The sequence below is a fragment of the Balaenoptera musculus genome, chromosome 11, assembly GCF_009873245.2.
Source record: "Balaenoptera musculus isolate JJ_BM4_2016_0621 chromosome 11, mBalMus1.pri.v3, whole genome shotgun sequence".
NCBI lineage: Eukaryota > Metazoa > Chordata > Mammalia > Artiodactyla > Balaenopteridae > Balaenoptera > Balaenoptera musculus.
In genome coordinates, this window is record NC_045795.1 from 98,177,598 (window position 1) to 98,195,054 (window position 17,457).

Sequence of the window (17,457 nt, forward strand, 5' to 3'; positions counted from 1 at the left end):
TTGTTTTAGGTGAATTCTCAGTCAAGTGGCATTTCATCAGGCGCCAACCGTCTTGCACTGGAGGGTGCTGTCTCAGGGTAGGGCATACTGATGAACCAGGCCCCAGCACGTAACGGCCCGAACGCAGAGGAAGTCTGTTTCTTACCCCTTTAATAGTCCAGGGTGGGGGTCCGGTCTTCTTCCCTCTTACGGCTCCATCGTCCTGGAGGGCTTGCCTTTGTGTGCTGTTGAAAACTGAATTGTCGCCTTCTGGTAGCAATAGATAGAGGTGGAGGAGATCCAGAGTGAAAATCAGAAGAGACACACCCACCCTCTTAAAGGCCCTCGCGGGGTGGGGCCGTGCATCACCCCCTCAGATTCCATCAGGGAGAGCTCGAGGCCTCACCTTTCTCACAGGGAAGACTGGGAGAGATGGTGCTGAGCTACAAGCATCAGAGAATTATTTCTGTTGAAGGAAGGGAAAATAGATTTTGGTGGACAATCTCTATACAGATTTGAAGCTGGTAAAAAAAAAAAAAAAGTCCATTGAGGAACATTTATCTATGTAGTCATAAGAAAGATTTTTCTTTTCTAAGCCTCAAGTTGGACTTAATAAGAGAAATAGAAGGCATAACGCTTGCCGTCAAAGAACTTAAGCAGTAGCTGAGGAAATAAGACTCAGATGCGAAATCATCTGTGCAGGGCACAGGCTCCCTTATTCTCCGCTGTCTCGCTAGCACCTAACTCAGGTCTGACGTGTACTGGTTGCTCAGGTGGTTGCTAGAGTCAGTTGCACAAGCAGTCTGAGGCCCTGGCTGTCCAAACGGGATGTGGTGTGGTTGGTGGAAAGGCACCAATGGACTCTGTTACAAGATGTGACGGACAGAAACTCAGACACTGTTACAGAAGGCAGTAAGTAATGCAGCCGTGCCCCCAGGCCGGGTGTGACTTAGGTTCCCAAAGCTCCCCACGGACATGCGAAGCTGTGCACACGTAGCAAAGCTTTCTCCGGGTGTGAAAAGCGACCTCTGTGCTTCTTTTGGGGGAATCTATTCCATCCCGGCCGCCCCCACTGCCTGTCTGTCCTGGAGGCTCTGGCCGCATGCCTGCCTTTGTCCAAGAGATTCCAGAACAGCCGAGGTGCTTTCCTGAGTTATCACTGTGAGACTGAGAGACATGAAGGCCAAATGTCCAGATGGAACATCCCCAGGCAGGCCCAGGCTTCAGGCCTTTGTAGGATCCATTCGTTACCTGGTTAGTGTGTACATTTTTGAGAGTTCACTGTTGGCTTTAAGAGCTGGGGAAGATTTCTAATTCTGGTTTTTTAAAGTAGCTTTATTGAGATACACTTCACATACCATAAAATTAACCCTTTTAAAATGTACAATTCAGCACTTTTTCGTATACTCATGAGGTTGTGCAGCCACCACCACTGTCTAATTCCAGAACATTTTCATCAGCCCAGAGAGGAGCCCTGTGCCCCTTAGCAGTCACTCTCCATTCCTCCCTTCTCCCTTTCCTCAGCACTAGGCAACCATGAATCTACTTTCTCGCTTTATGGATTTGGCTCTTCTGGATATTTCATAGAAATGGAATCATAGGAAACTAAACTCATAAATATCCAGGATCAGGATTTGGACTAAATTCTGTAGTTTCCAAGTCTAGGGCTCTTTGCAGTCCTTATCTGAACCACCTCTTTGTAGAACGAGTGGAACTTGAACTTGGAGAAACTGCTAGAATGGCTTTCCCTCGCATTATCACTTCTTAAATTCTTTCTCTTGGCCACCTCCCCTGGTGGAACTTTAGTCATGAAAAATGCTTCTCCTTTGAAACTCAGCTTGTCCTCAGTAATTAACTCGCACGAGGGCTGTTGTCCTAGGAGTGTCGCCGTCCTGGCAGCTGCTTGCATTCTTCTGCTTAGTTTCCTCCGCTCTCGGAGCAAGGCTTTGGCCTGGCATTTGCACAGCCGGGACATCTGGACTCTAAGAGGAAGGGAACCAGATTCGATCAGAGCATCCTTCCCTCTGTTTCAGCAGTCATTTCATAAAGCCACGTCCGAATGTGGAAGGCCTAGTTTACCAACTACTCTGCTTCCTCCTTCTTCCCTCTAGGCTTAATCTTGTCCCTTTGTGATTTCTTTTTCTCCTCAAGACTATCCTTGATGTCCTTATCTCACCTGGATGAAGAATATTCTTCTATTGGAGTAGAGTGTTGACAAACAGCCTGTGATCCGCTGACTCATCAGCTCCCAAAGGAAGGCTCTGGCCTTTGGAAGTTACTTCTCTCCCAGGACCTAGCATTTGGTGGAACCTCCACACCTGTTCTAGGTTTAGATCTCTCCTTGCAGCACTCCCCACCTCCCAACCCAATTTTACTCAGACTCCAAAGGAAGAAACGCTGGGTCTTTTAAACCGTACAGCTACCATCAGTGTAATCAGTAAAAATGCATCCTCTCTGCAGTAGTTGTGACCACAGTATTCAACTACTAATGAAACGAGCACTGTTCTCATTTAGCATCTGTAACCTCTGAAACACAAGTTAATCATGTTAGAGATGAGACCAGGTTTTTCCACATCTGAGTTTGTGTTCAGAATCATCTCATCCTTCTCCTCTCCTGACCTTGATTACTCTGAGGCCTTCGGCGACAGTGCAGAATGTGACACACATGTGGCAAGACATGGCCACACAGGTGGCCCAGGTGCAGCGTGTCTCATCGCACTGTTTGGCTCCAACGCCCACGGGGCCGTGCCCCGCAGCAGCTCCATGCACAGCCTGTTTTCGGCAGGAGAGGGCATGGGGCAGGCAGAGGAGGGAGGAGTGCCCCTGCCCTCAAGGAGCTTACGGTCCTCAGGGTGGGTGTGTGAATGTTGGTCTTGAAAACACTCTAAAATAAATTATGCTTGTTACCAGAGAAAGGGAGGACGGATGGCTTCCTGGAAGAGGAGGGTTTGCAGCAGGGCGTTGACGCCTGGGAGTGCTTGAGTGGGAAGCGGGCAACACAGTACCTTAGAGTCAACCAGTTCTGATTTGAGAGCAGTTCTGTTATGTGACCTTAAGCAAGTTACTTAAACCTGAAGTCAGAGAACAACTCTTCTGAGAACTGAAACCTTGTATAGTTCTTGGCACAGTAGAAGCTCCATAAATCATGTTTCCCTTTCAGGTGAGAGATGGGAAAGAGTTTTTTAAAATGGGAAAATAACTTATATTTGGGGGCAGTGGAAGAAGAGCATGCCAAGGGATTAGGGGAAGGGGAATATAGAGGCTTTGGGGTGGGTATAGTGCCTGTTTTTACCTCTGAAGCAATGATATTCATCTTTTTCCAGGGAAATATGAATCAGTCTTCCCTTTGCCCTGCAGAGCGCTGTCCTTGTCTCCCGCTGTAGTCTGGTTTGTTTGTCAGTCCCTGGCTCTCTGAGTCCCAGCCGTGCGTGTTAACCGTGTTCCTCCGTATCCAGGAATGCTCCCCCACCAGCCCGCTGCTGCCCCGCGGTTGGAACGCTGTATAACACCAACACACTGGAGGCTTTCAAGGCTGCAGATAAGAAGCTACTTCTGGAACAGGCAGCAAACGAGGTTAGCTGGGAAACATGAGGTACCTGTCGTATTTTCCATGGTCCCGCAGGCATGATGCCTCTGATCATGAGGTGCATGAGTCTGTCATAGAAGCTGGTATATAGCCGGTATATAACTGTGGGCTTCTGTGTTGACGGGAGGAGACAGCCAGGCCCTCGCCTGGGGATAGGCTGGAGGGTCAGGGCAGGGCAGGGTGTGAAAGCTCTGCTGCTGACCTCCAGTTAGCATTCTGCAGCAGCCTGAGCTCTCTCTGTGAGAGAGTTCTGTTCCTGTGTCTGAATGCATTTGGGTTCTCTGTTCTTTGTGCCCCTTGAAGAGGCTTTCTAGTCCTAAGCACTGTAATGCTGTCATAGCTGATCCTGTAGTCTCTCCAGTATCCTCAGGGCTGAATCTAAATGGCTCCATCTCATTTACAAGGCTCCCTGTGGCCTGGCCTCTGTGGCCCTGTGGCCTTTCTGTCCTGTCACTCTTGCCCTCGCTGTCTTTGACCCAGTCATAGCAAATCACTTAGAATTCCTTCCTTCACCACTTTTTGTTCTCTCCTCTCTCCTTGGGACATGATGTTCTCTCTGCCTGGAATGTCTTTCTTTTACTTCTTCACGTCTGAGTTAGTGTGAGGAATAAATGAGGGGCAGTTTATCCCAGCCCCTCTAACACCCACTTAGTCGATGGTCTTCACACTAGTCTTAGAAAAGAGTCTGATTTATGTGAGGGTCGTGGTCAGAGAGGGAAGTCTCCTGCCTTTGGCCTGAGGAGGAAGTCCTCCCGTCCCTTGGGATGGGTGACCATGGTTGATTAACTTGGCCTGCGGCTCGACTGCTCCTGGGCTCCTGCTTTGGCTGCACATGTCAAAGGCCGACTCCAAAGAGGTGGGTCAGGTCTTAGGCCCTCATCGAAAAAAGCACGTTGCCCCCCACAGGAATCCTACCCCCATCCCTCGTCCGGGGCTCAGCCTCCCCCACCCCCAGCAGTTCCCGCCCCACCCTGGTTTTTCAGAAGGGGGGCCTGCTCTCCTGCAGTCCAGCTCCTCCAAGGTTATTATTTCAATAGCAGGAACTTCTCTTTCCCTGTTTCCCTCTTCCACTCACATGTGGGCAGTGGCTCTTATTGACACAACTGTTTGTCTTGCTTAGTGCCACGAAGTTTAGCAACTAATCTTAGCCACTAAAGCGTCTTGCAGTCGCAGCCGCTGACCAGGACCGGCTTCTGCTTCCAGTCACAGCCCTTGCTGAGTGTCCATAAACTTGATTGTTTTCTTCTTCAGGGAAAGATAATCCCAAAGAAGACTTTTAAGAAATCCCTGTACCTAGCTCAGATCACTGCCTCCGGAGCGCCTCCCTGGCTCCTTTCCCTCCCGTGTCCTTAGCCGAGGTCAGGGCTCCTCCCAGGAACTGTCCACCCTCCTGTGAGGGCACCTGCTGCCTAGTGGTGTACAGACATGGACGCCTGGCTCTCTCACAGCCTGTTAGCTTCTTGAGGGTGGGGGCTGTGTCTCCTATTTCTGTGGCCCCGATGTGCTTGCTCTGTAGTTGAGAATAAGTAAATACTTGTTGGAGGAAGTAACGAAGCCGTAAACAGGCTGGTTGCCTCCTCTGATGCTGAGCCCCACTGAGAGGAGGCTTCTGGGTTCTCTGACTTTCCTCAGTCTCTGCAGGGAGTGGGGCTGGGGGAGAGGCAGTGGGAAGGGGGCAGAGTGAGTGGTGACGCACGTCACCGCCCATGATGAGTGGGGCTGGGCCTGCGGGCAGGAAGGCTTGCTGCCGGGCAGCTCCACGTGTGTCTGGGAGGGAGGAGACCCTGGAGCCTGCCGTGATGCTTTCCCTTCTTCTGGCAGATCTGGGAATCCATCAGATCGGGGGCTGCTCTCGACCACCCTGTCCTCCTCAACAAGTTCCTCCTCTTGACGTTTGCGGTAAGTCCACGGCCTCGGCGGCATCTAGACTGCTGACTGCCCTGGCCAGGCCCAGTGCGCCAGGGGGGCAGTCTGCTCTCTTCTCCCCGAAGCTTTTCCCTTGTGTTAGTCAAGTCATGGCTGTTAAAGAAATGCTCTGTTAGTGGCCGGATGGTGCTGGCGCTTACCACTGATGCAGAATTAATTCATTCTTACTGATCGTATTGGTGGTTGTTGCCCGACTCTCATCATTTAGGATGTGACAAAGTCGGGTTCCAGAGCAACAGTTCATCATTGCTAATGTCTTTGTTAAGTTCAGCGCCGCAGAGCTCAGTTGCTGGGTCCATCGACACGAGGAACAGGTGACGACTCGGGGATCTTAGCCATCCCCAGGTGGCTTCTAGATGAGAGGGGATCACCCTACATAGATTGTCCACACAACTGTTTTTTTAAGAAAGAAAAATATTTTATGCAAGTGAGACCTAATTAAAGTGAACCTTAAGGGCAGCCTTGAAGAGGAGAAAAAAATCACATTAGGGTAACATCTGCTGCCTAGGGAAGCAGGGAAAGGATCTGGTCGTGGTGATGGGGAAAGTGGGAGGAAGGTAAGGGCTGATTGTAGAAGTACCAGCTACATGCACACGTGCACACACGCGTATGTGTGTATATACATATATATGCATATGTGTGTATCCATATATCTACATATAAAACTAATTTATCCTTTATAATTATGTTGACAATATAATATTCTGTCAAGTGTATGTTCTTTAGACTCGGGGACGTCTAGGTTGTTTTCAGTCTTCACTATTATAAAAAAATGTTACAGTGAACAATGTCGGCCACGCTGATTTTCTTTTCCTCTTTATTTCTTTATAATACATTCTTTGGGGTGGGCATGTAAGCATACTGATGTTGACACGTATTAAGTGTGTTGGCTGTTTCACCCCAACTTCATCCGCTTCAGATATTAACCCTCTTCCCTACATTTTTCTTCTTTTTTTTCGTTTGCCAAGTTATAGGTCTTGCCTTCTTCGTCCCCCACGAACTAGTCCTCCATTTCTTCCTCATGCTGCCTCTCTGATGTACTGCCCAAGGCGAAGGAGAGAGAGACAGGGTCCAAACTGGAGGCGATAACCCGGGGGGCCATCTACAAGGAGCACATTTTCCAACAAGTTAAAATGCTTTCTGTGTGATAGTGGGGAGATAGAAAAAGGTTCAAATTCTTCAGGGGATTACTATGCCCAATTTGGCACTGATAATTTGTAAATTTGAGTAATTTCGTAAGGTCACTACTAGGATAAATATAAGCAGTGCTAATTAAAGACTTTTGGTTTTTTTACTTTAACATCAATACATTTTCTGTACCAAGAATGCTAGTTAGTATAATCTAATTGACAATTTGCATTTAACTGAGAAAATAGTATTAGCTCCCACTTAAAGTTTTAAGGCATTTCCCAGAGTCATTATGTGCATTGGCCCTGTTGCCCTTTCTACTGAGCATTCTTAGCCTGACTTTAAAAAAATTAAAAGTCTCTGTCTTAAAAAATCATCAGACACAAAGGGCTTTATGTTTAATGTAATCGAGATCCGTTGTATCCCAAAAAAATTCTAAGGAATTCAAGCCTTTTGACTTTTGAAGATGACTCGATGAAGCTTCTTAGAAACTGTGAAGTCCTTCATCTTGAATTGTTTAACCTTTTACTAAAGATCAATTATGACAAATCATTTAAATACAAAGAAGAGAGAATAATCTCTGGAGGTGTTTTCTGCCTTCCTTTCTACTCTTTTTAGGACTCAAAGGTACAGACACTTTATTAATTTCAGTTTTGCAGTTTGCTTTGCTGTTGTCAAAGGGAATTTGTTCTTAGTTGATCAATTAGTGGGCAGAATTAAAGACTGTGGAAACTATAATTACTAGACTTTTTCATCTGGACACACGTTTATGTGTAAGTTTATATTTAAAAAGTCATCTAGTATGACTCCATTTACTTGAAAAGCCCAGAACAGGCAAATCCATAGAGACAGAAAACAGACTAGGAGTTTCCAGGGGACGAGAGTGAGGTGAATGAAGAGTTTCTGTGAATGGTATTTCTAACTAATAAACCAATGGGGAGCTTCTGCTGTTGGGGTTTCTTTTTGGGGTGATGTGTATGTTCTGAAATTGGTGGGGATAGTGATACAACCTTGTCACTATAGTAGAAAACCACTCGTACGCTTTAACATGGCGACTTTCATGGTACATGAATTATATCTCAATGAAAAGTCATCAACCAGCCATCCCCTCTTTATTCTTAGCAAGATTCGAGAGGAAATATTAAGTAGCCAAATAAACTGCATAGTGGTCAGTGGTAACGGACTGGCGGGGAAGCTGTCAGATACCCACATAACCATGGGGTCCTCCCATGTGAGTGACTCAGGCCACACCTGGTGCAGGAATTCAGAGGCAAGAGCCTTTGACCTGAGTGGGAATGGCATCTAGAACAGCCTCACAGGTCACTGCCCCTGCATCGCCTCCCCTGGTCAGGGGACAGCCACATACACCCCTGAAGATGTGACCTCTTATATCATCTATGCTCCTTAGCTCGGAGAACCTCTTCTGTGACTCATACAGCTAATCATGTACTTACTTTATCTCTGCTCCCTGCAGAGACTGAGCTGCCCGAGGGCTGGACTGGGTTTTATTCATCTTCTTATTGTCAGAGTGTCTAACATTTTGCCTTGTACACAGCAAGTGCTTAGTCGTTGACTTGAATTTCACCAACATGGCATTTCTGAAAACAGCATTATATTATCTCAGGCATATATAGGTTATGAATAGCACATTTTAATAACTTTAATAGCATGCTTAGTTCATTCAGTTGTGAAAAGAGTGGTAACTGTTTGGAGTTCGTACCTCCACAGATGGCACACTATGTATGTGTGGAACCGTGGACAGGAGCCTAAGTGTTGGAAGGAGAATTCTGCTCTCCTCTCTGCCACTTAGTATCTTTGTTTTGTTCAGGCTTTTTCACCCCTCTCTAAGCTTCAGTTTCCTGTCTATAAAATGGGATGATAACAGTTACCTCCCAGGGTGATTTTGTGTATTAAACAATGATGCCGACAATGTCAGTTACTTACTGAATACTTCCTGTTAGCAAGTGGCCGATAAAATATATTATGTCTATCATGATATATTAGTGTGTGGTGTGTGGGAATATTTTGGATGAACACAGAGTTTCCATATCCTATCATGAGTTCTGCTGGAGATGAGAATTTCTGACAAGCTGGTTGTATCTTGCGTGCATTAAATTTTTCTGTCTTATGTAGCTACTGGGAAGTTAAATTAATAGGTGCATTTCAGTTTAACCATGGGCGCTGTTCTGACATGTTATATTGCTTCTTCTAGGATCTAAAGAAGTACCACTTCTACTATTGGTTTTGCTCCCCCGCTCTCTGCCTTCCAGAGAGTATACCCCTCATTCGGGGGCCAGTGGACTTGGATCAAAGGTTCTCACCACAACAGGTATCAACAAATAAAACAAAACGCAGGTAAAACTGGGTTTAACGTGCATGAATAGTTTATCTAGCTCATTCTAAAGACACACTGGCACTTGTCTGGATGAAGAGGTGGTTCCTGTGGAATCCTCCAGAGCTGGTACTGGAAGCAGACTTACTTGCACAATGTCTGTAAGCACGTTTTGAAGAGTAGCGAGCAACACTCCTCCAGGTTCTCAGCAACATTTGTTGAAATGCTAAAAGCCAGTAGGGAGGAATTACAGAAACATTTTGAAAGACTGCAGGAGTTTGCCAAAGTGTGGTCTCTACTCTCAGTGTGGGGATCGTGAGGCAATATACTTTGGGGAGGGAGTCTTTGAAACCAAATAGGAGATATCCTCCTTCCTTTGTGCCAAGTTGCAGAGCTTCTACATTAAGAACAGTACATGCAGAGCTAGTCTTTGCAGTTGAAGAAAGATGATAAGGTCATTAGAGATGGTTCCCAGGAGAGCAATGGAAATAATCAGGTTGGTAGGACACAGACCCTCAAGCCCCAAATTCTGATTGTTGTTGAGGCAAAGATTGAGTGGCAAGATGACTTGAGTTCATGAAGCGCATCGTTCGCTAAAACCCTGAATTCCGAAGCCAGGGAGAAGCCCTTATTAATTAAAAACAATAATAAGCTCAGTTACTAAGACAAGTCAAAGGTTGTGGTTTTGTGGAATTAATTTTCTAAGGAGAAATGTAAGTGGGAGAAAAAGAGTATACCTGGGGATTGACTGGTGATGGGTTTGAGGTTTCTTTTAATGGGGACAAAAATGTTCTCAAGTTACTGGGGTGATGGTTGCAAATTCCTGTGAACATGCTAAAAACAACATTGAATTGTGCACTGTGAATGAGTCAACTGTATTGTAAGTGAAGTAAGCATGTGTCAATAAAGCTGTTAAAAATTATAGAAAGGGTCAGGAAAAAATTCATCTGTGGTAGATTCATGCTTGGCTATCACAGGAGAGATAATATTCGGCTACCTCTCTAAACCTTTGTGGTGACATCTTAGGGAACCGGGAGCCATCATGCTGTTCCATACAATGTCCCTTTGTGCCCCTGTCTGAGACCCTTCACCCTGCACATGGAAAGCATTATATAAAAGTGAGGTGGTATGATTTGGGGCGCTCTTACGTTTGTTTGCTGCAAAAGTGTGATTAGTCATTTACAGTCTTCTGGCTTGAAAGTAATACCTTTTATTTTATGTTAATTTTTAGCTCAGAACTAGGTATATAATTGTCTAGAGAATAACTCAGTGTTTCCTGTTTTCAGATTCAAGCCCTTGAACGAGCATATGATGATCTTTGTCAAACAGAAGGAGTCCCAGCACTGCCTTACTTCTTAATCAAGTATGATGAGAACATGGTGCTGATTTCCTTGGTTAAACACTACAGTGATTTCTTCCAAGGTCAAAGGACCAAGGTCAGAGAAACTTTGAGTACCATTTTATTATCCAGTAAGAAAATCTGATGTTCATGTTTTGATAGACCACTGCAAGATTTGTACTCGTTTATTAGGTTTCTTAAGCCCTCCAAAGAACATTTCAGAACATTTCTTTATCTTTACCCTCTTCCACCCCTGCAGTTCCCAAATCAGCTCCTCCGCCAGATTTTCTTAGCTCTGTGGCACCTCAGAGTAATTTTGGATTCCTCACTTCCTCTTGGTGGTAAAGTTATTTCAGTTTTTCTTCCTGATACATTTTGTATCTATATTTTCGTTTATTGCCAGAGCTCCCATGGTAGTTCAGGTCCTGGTCCTCTCACTCCTGGACAGTGAGAGTCTCTCGCTTCCCCATGGGAAGGATCTCCCTCAGACCCCTCACGTTCCCTGTGTCGCTCACGGATCAAGAGTTCACGGTGTCTTCCTTCTGCCTCCAGACCACCTTGCCTGCCTCATCTTCCACTATTTTCCTCACAAACCGTTGCTCCAGCTAAGCTTCTCTGTTTTCCACCAGACATTCCCCCTAAGCAAATACACCTAGAACTTTTCCTACATCTCTCTTTGTCCTTGTGTTGTATCATCTTCCTGAAATAGGTCCTGCCTGTGGGGATTCTAAGAAACTCTCTCCCCTTGTTGAAACCCCGCCTCCACGGTGAGGCCTTCTCATGGTGTGGCAGGTGTGACTGTCCCCTCTGAACTCACTGCCCTTGCCCCCTGACCCCCCCCTTGCCTGCTCCACTCACTCGCTTGCATACACTGCCTTTTGTGCTGTTAGACTGTAAGCTCTCAGAGGGCAGGGACCAAGTCTGATGTATCTGTGTCATCGTAGTGGCCAGCCCTTGTCCCAGGCCCTGAATACAATTCTTCTGAATGAGGGAAAGAATACTGTGTCATTTAGATGTGATGAGATACACAGTAAGCCGTCTTAGCCATATCGGACCCTGAAAGTTCAAAATAAAAAAATTGATGATGAGTATTATGCAGTTTTGAAATTAAGTGGGAGAATTTCAGTTGCTGTGTAGATATATCAGAGCTGAGAAGAGACAGGCCTCTCACTGGTGCCCTGACTCTTCCTTAGCCTGAACTTCAGATACCTTTTTTTAAGTACACTTTTTTTCTCAAACACATTAGCATTTTGTTTTTCAGAGGGAGCCCTGTTTAAATTGATGACTGAGGACTGGATTTTTATTAAAATTCTCCCCGCCACCACCACCCCAGGCATGTTCACGGAACTGTAGCTAAATTAGTAGCCGTGAGACCAACCACTGATGATGTGAAGCCCAGTCAAGGGCAAGGCCGTGTTGTGACGGCAGGCGGGGCGGAACGGCCCGGGTGTCAAAGCAGCTGGATTTCATGTTGTGTGTGGTGAACACCTGGTCCTCCCCAGAGGGCAGCTCTACTGAAATAACAATTTGCAGAGCACGTGACAGTTTAAAAGGGGCTTTCATGTACTGGGTCATGTAATAACTTGGTGAAATAGGTATTCTCAGTATCTGCATTTTCTGTTTGACAAAAATGAGACTCAGAGTCACACGGCCGAATTGTCTCATTCCAAAGCCTTTGCACTTTCTTCCATCCCATTCTCATGTCACTGGGGGAGAGGCGGTCCCTGCTTGACATTTGGAATCAAATAAGTCTGGCTTTGATACCCAGCATTGCCACCTCGTAGCTCTGTGACCTTGGGGAATTCGCACACCCTTTCTTCACCCGGGCCTACCTGTTCTGTGGTGCTAATCCTGCCTCCTACACGGCTGCTGAAGGTGAAACATGATGATGTGGATAAAATGCCCAGCATACAGCAGGTGCTCACTTTCTTTCTTTCTCAGCAGCAGCCAGTTTTTAAAGACCGGACGACTCTCTGGAGTCTCCTTTGAGGCGGTCTTGGCGAGTTTGCCAGGGCCCTGACCTGGAGGCCAGCCACTGGCCAAGTCAGACACAGATCCTTCGCTTGGTTAAGGTCGATCTCAGGAAAGCCTGGCATGGCTCAGCCCATATACCGAGCACCTCCTGTGATCCAGAAAGTATGAAATATGATTATACCTGTTCTTGCCTTCTAGGGGAGATGAGACATTGACTTGTGGAAAGTTAACTAGAAACTCAAGTCACGGAAGAGAAGTGCCAATGAAATAATATGGATGATACTTTTGGTTGTTTATCTGTGCACCTGTGCCCAGTCTTCTTGTAGACAGGATCACCAGAAGCTGTGCAGATTGGTGGGCTCTTAGGAGTTTCATGGCCTCCTGGCAGACCTCCCTTCTGTGGTCCTGAATGTCCCATCCATTCCCCACACTGCTGCCCAAACACGTTTTCTAACACAGAAATTGCATTGTGTCACTCTTGTACTTAAAACCCTTCTGTGGTTCCTGTTGACTTCAAGATAAAGTCAGAAATAATTAGCATTCGGCGCCTCCTCAAACCTGGCGCCTGCCTATCCCTCTAGCCTCACCTTCTGATGCTCCCCAAGATGCATCCTGTGCTGCGGCTGCAACTGTGATCTCCAGACGCCCCTGATCCCCCCATCTTCCCCCATCTTCCCACCTTCAGTCACGCCTGTCCGTTGTCCTTCCTGCACCTGGCTAATGCCTCACCCCACCCCCTTTCCGATTCATCACCCCTGGGAAGCGCTGGCGGATTCCTTGTACTGTTTGATATCCCTCTTCTGTGTCCTGGTAGCAGCCTGTCTCCTGGCAGTGACTGGGCTCTGCCCAGGGCGTGTAATTCTGGTTTGCTGCTTGTCTGCCTTGCCCGTATCACCGACCAGCCCGTGAGCAGCGTTAGCACAGAGACCGTGTCGTACCCCACAGCGCATCCTCTGCATTTAGCGTAATGCCAGACACTTAATGGGCACGTGGTGTGTGCATGTAGAGAGGAGAGAGTTCCTGTGGACAGGCAGAGTCACTTGTGGACTTGAGCAGAGCACTGAAGAAATGATTTCTGTGAAACCTACGTATCACTTCACTTGAGGTCACTCTGGCCTTTATGGCGTGGATCTTGTTCACTTGCTTTCACATAATTCCAGTTGCTCTTTCGTGTTCCTTGAGTCATGAAGTTTCTTTGAATTTTTTTATCCTCTTCTTCCAGAAATAGGCATTGTTTTCAGTGTGAGCTCCCGCAGTTGTGGTCTGGCTTCACATTTTATTTCCTGCCTCCTCTTACCAGGACTTTGACTCCCGAGAAGCCACTCTTCCTCTGTGAGCCCTGGTGCCCTCACGGATAAGATGGAGAACTGTTGGAATCCCTCCAGGTTTCTCTCTTTTCAGTTTGTTTTCTCTTCTGGGGGAGTCTGGTGCCCACGACCCTAGTGACCACATTCTCCAGCCTGAACCTCCTCTGGACCCCGGACTGCGTTATCCAACCCCCTGCTGCCTTCTCCAGCTCCTCGAATTCATTATCTCCAAGCTGAACTCATGATCTTCGCCCAAGTCTGGCCCTCTTCTGGGCATCGCTGTCTCGATGACACCGTCATCCATCCAGTCACGAGAGCCAGAAATCTGGGCAGCCTGCTAGGCACCTCTCCGTCCTTTCCCACCCCCGTGTCCCATAGATTTCGTGTCCTAAACTTCTGTCGGTCTGCCGCCTTTGCGTTTCTTCTGCCACCACCCCAATCTGAGCTTCATGGTCTTTCCTCTGCTTTCCTGCAGTGCCTCCTAACGGGGCTCCTTGTGCTGCTCAGGCCTCCCCCAAGTCCATCCCCACATCACCCCAGGCAGTCCTCTGAGAAGCAAATCTGATCATGTCACTCTCAGAATGAAGCATAGCAATGCCTTCTCTCCCGTGCTCTAAGGATAGACACCGAATTCCTTCATGTGGCGTACAGGACTCTGCATGGCCTGGCCCCTGTGTGGATCCAGCCCCAAGTCCTTCTGTGCTCCCCTCAGGAGTGCTGCGTGCCCTCCTGCTGCAGGGCTTTTGCACGTGCCTTTTGCCCGGAACTCCTCTCTCCTTTCTCTTCTTCTGCCTCTTCTCTCCACACCTCCACACCTCCCCTTTGCCCAGTGAAGTGTTCACTCTTTCTTCAGATTGAAACTTACTCATGATTCCTTGGGGAAGCCCTCCCTGACCTCTGTAAAGAGGTTTATTCTGCCCATAACAGGTTCTCATAGCGCTGTATGGCTCCTCTTTGTAATATTTAGCACAATTGTATTGTACATTTTCTTGAGTGACCTTTGATCTTCGTCTCCCATGTCAGCGTAAGCTCCATGAGGGCAGGTATCCTGTCTCATTTTTCACCATTGCATCTACATCCCGTGGTATCATGTCTGGTGTGTAAATACAAAGGGGGACTGAGGGTGTGAGTGCATTAGTTGTGAGGATTGGAGCTCACATATGTGAAGTACCTGGGTCAGTGCCCCTTACATAGGAGGCCTTCAGCAAGCGGTAGGTTACGCCTAGTAGGGCTCATTATAAGTGTCTCTTTGTATGGTCTTTTGCTCTCTGATTAAGGCTATGTTGCTTATAAAGGCTTTCCCAAATTGTCTGTGCACCTGAAGTCAATATGTAGTATGAGTCGTAGACGTGCTTCGTGGTCTGACAGGAGACAGAGTATGGGAGAGGTGTGTGATCTGTTGTGGGTAATTTAGAGCAGTAGTTCTTAATTTGAGGAAGGGATGATGGTCAAATGTATAACCTCTGAGAATTTGGTGGAAGCAGTCAATCCTTGCCCACCAAAAAATAAGCATCTAATATCTAACTTCAGGGGATCCACAGAACACTGAAACGCATTCCTGGATCCTCTTTGGGTCCCTGATTTAGAGGAACATGAAGGGAAGGACAGGAGTTAGCCTGCCCCGGTGGGGAGAGAAGGCTGTGGGATTGCTGCGATCTGGAGGTGGGTGGCCAATCTCTGTTCCCAGCCAGAGCTGGGACCTTTGCATCTGGAGGTACTGCCTATTCAGGTCTGGAGCCCCAGCTCGCTGGGAGGGAGTGGGTGCCTGTCCCTGAAGAGGGTGCACTGTCCACTCAGTCAGCAGCGGCTGCGGTTACCACGTTCTGAGCTCTGACTGTGTGTCCAGCACAGAGCTGGTCACTCACACGTGGTATGAGTAATCCTTCCAACACCCTGCAGAGTGAGTAGTATCATTCTCATTTTATAGGTAAGGAGAATGGAAATGAGGCTGGGGAATGGCGGCCCCTTCACATGTGAATTATCTTACCTCCTATAGTCAGAATGCCTCCCACAGTGGGAAAAAGAACATCCACGTTTTTATCGGTAGCTCACAGCACGACGTGACAGAGTAGCAAGGCCAGATGTTGGGTCCACCTGCGACTTCGTGGGCTGTGACCTCTGAGTCTCAGTGTCCTCCCCCTCTTCCTCGTAGATGGTTGTGAGAATTAAGAGGTGATGGATATAAACAGGCTTTGTTAGGTTTTACTCACATGTTATAACTGTTCTCATTGTATTTTCTTAGAATACATTTGTCAGCTTTCATTTTCAAAGGAAAATGATTTTCTGTGGACTGACCTCCATCTCCCGCTATTCTATATAGATGGAATTTTGAGGTCCTGAGTCATGCAGCCAACTTTGCCTTTACCAAAGAAAGGCACACTTTCTTGCCTTTTTGGTTTTAACAGAAACCTGGAGAAATTAGGCATGGCCTGCCTGCAGGAGAAGCCCTTCCGGAAATTTGCAGGGTAACTGGTTCAGAAGGCCCCGGAGCATCCAGGAAGGTTTGACCAGTTCACTAATGATGCTTTCTCTAAAGTAAAGCTGAGTAGCAAGTGCATCTTTGGTTGGTTTCTTCTTGTTTCTTGGATGACTTAACGGTTGTTAAAGGTGATCGCTAGGGGATCGCTTAATGCCAAACTCCTTTGACTGTTACTTGTAGTTAAAAATACCTGTTGCCTTATGATTCAATAATCATATTTATGTGTGTCTTTAGAGGTATATACACACGCATAGAAAACTGAAGCAAAACTTTCACAAAATAATACTTTGCTAGGGGCCATGCACTCTGTTTTCTATCCTAGTCTACCTTTTTGAAAAATGCTAGTTGAGACCCAGTGAGTGATTTAGGACTCACGAATAGCTCATCGCGTAGAGTTTGGACACTGCTGTGTGCCCACTTCGAGAATACTGGCAGATAAATGAGCTGCACTTGGTGTGGTTCCATTCATTATTTTTTTTTTTTAATTTTTATTTATTTATTTATTTATGGCTGTGTTGGGTCCTCGTTTCTGTGCGAGGGCTTTCTCTAGTTGTGGCAAGCGGGGGCCACGCTTCATCGCGGTGCGCGGGCCTTTCACTATCGCGGCCTCTCTTGTCGCGGAGCACAGGCTCCAGACGCGCAGGCTCAGTAGTTGTGGCTCACGGGCCTAGTTGCTCCGCGGTATGTGGGATCTTCCCAGACTAGGGCTCGAACCCGTGTCCCCTGCATTGGCAGGCAGATTCTCAACCACTGTGCCACCAGGGAAGCCCCATTCATTATTTTTATGTCCAGCTGTATCTTTCTGTTTTTAAAATCTCACAAACCTCTTCAATTAAGTTTTTGGAATTTTTTTAAGTAAACATTTTGTGTATTTCCTTCTAATCTTATGTGCATTTTTCTAAAGGCTAAGATTCTACTATATTCTGTTTTATTTTAGTATTTTAGCATAATATGAAACTCTACATTAACATCCTTTTTAATAAATTTGTATGATAATGTATTTACCAAGTTTTTGACATTTAGGTTTCTCATAATTCTTCACTTTTAGGAGCTTCTTTGTGCATGAAATCCCATACTCCCCTCCCCTTGTATTTTGAATTATTTATTTCCTTAGGAAAAATTTCTAGATGTGGAATTACTGGGTTAAGAGTTTGAACATTTTAAGGTTTGTAATCGGTCGTGTGCTGGTAAATGTTTGACAGCGGGCTCTTGGCGATGGGGGTACCCTGATTTTGTAGTGTCTGCTTACTTCCGTGGTCTCAGCTCTCCCACCGTGGCCCATTTCGGGCTCCCAGTGTGAAGTCACAGGCTGCGGAGCTGGGGAGAGATTGGACCGGTCGGCTCTCCCAAGCCTTGGGGCCCCTCTAGCACCACTGCTTGCAGTAACTGTGGCCACAAGCCGCCGAC

General features: G+C 46.8%; 1 protein-coding gene across 6 annotated transcripts in view; it reads left to right on the forward strand.

The window, feature by feature from the left end:
• The window catches only part of ATG7 (autophagy related 7), a 334,957-nt gene that overhangs the window by 113,035 nt on the left and 204,465 nt on the right, over positions 1-17,457 (forward strand). For all 6 annotated transcript variants that reach the window (XR_005021712.1, XM_036867771.1, XM_036867769.1 and 3 more), the window contains exons 4-7: positions 3,435-3,552; positions 5,387-5,464; positions 8,832-8,948; positions 10,238-10,387. Coding sequence is in view for 5 of the 6 variants with exons in the window: in XM_036867771.1 (XP_036723666.1) it covers positions 3,435-3,552; positions 5,387-5,464; positions 8,832-8,948; positions 10,238-10,387 (463 nt within the window). In the remaining variant the exon portion in view is untranslated. The remainder of the gene's footprint in view (positions 1-3,434; positions 3,553-5,386; positions 5,465-8,831; positions 8,949-10,237; positions 10,388-17,457) is intronic.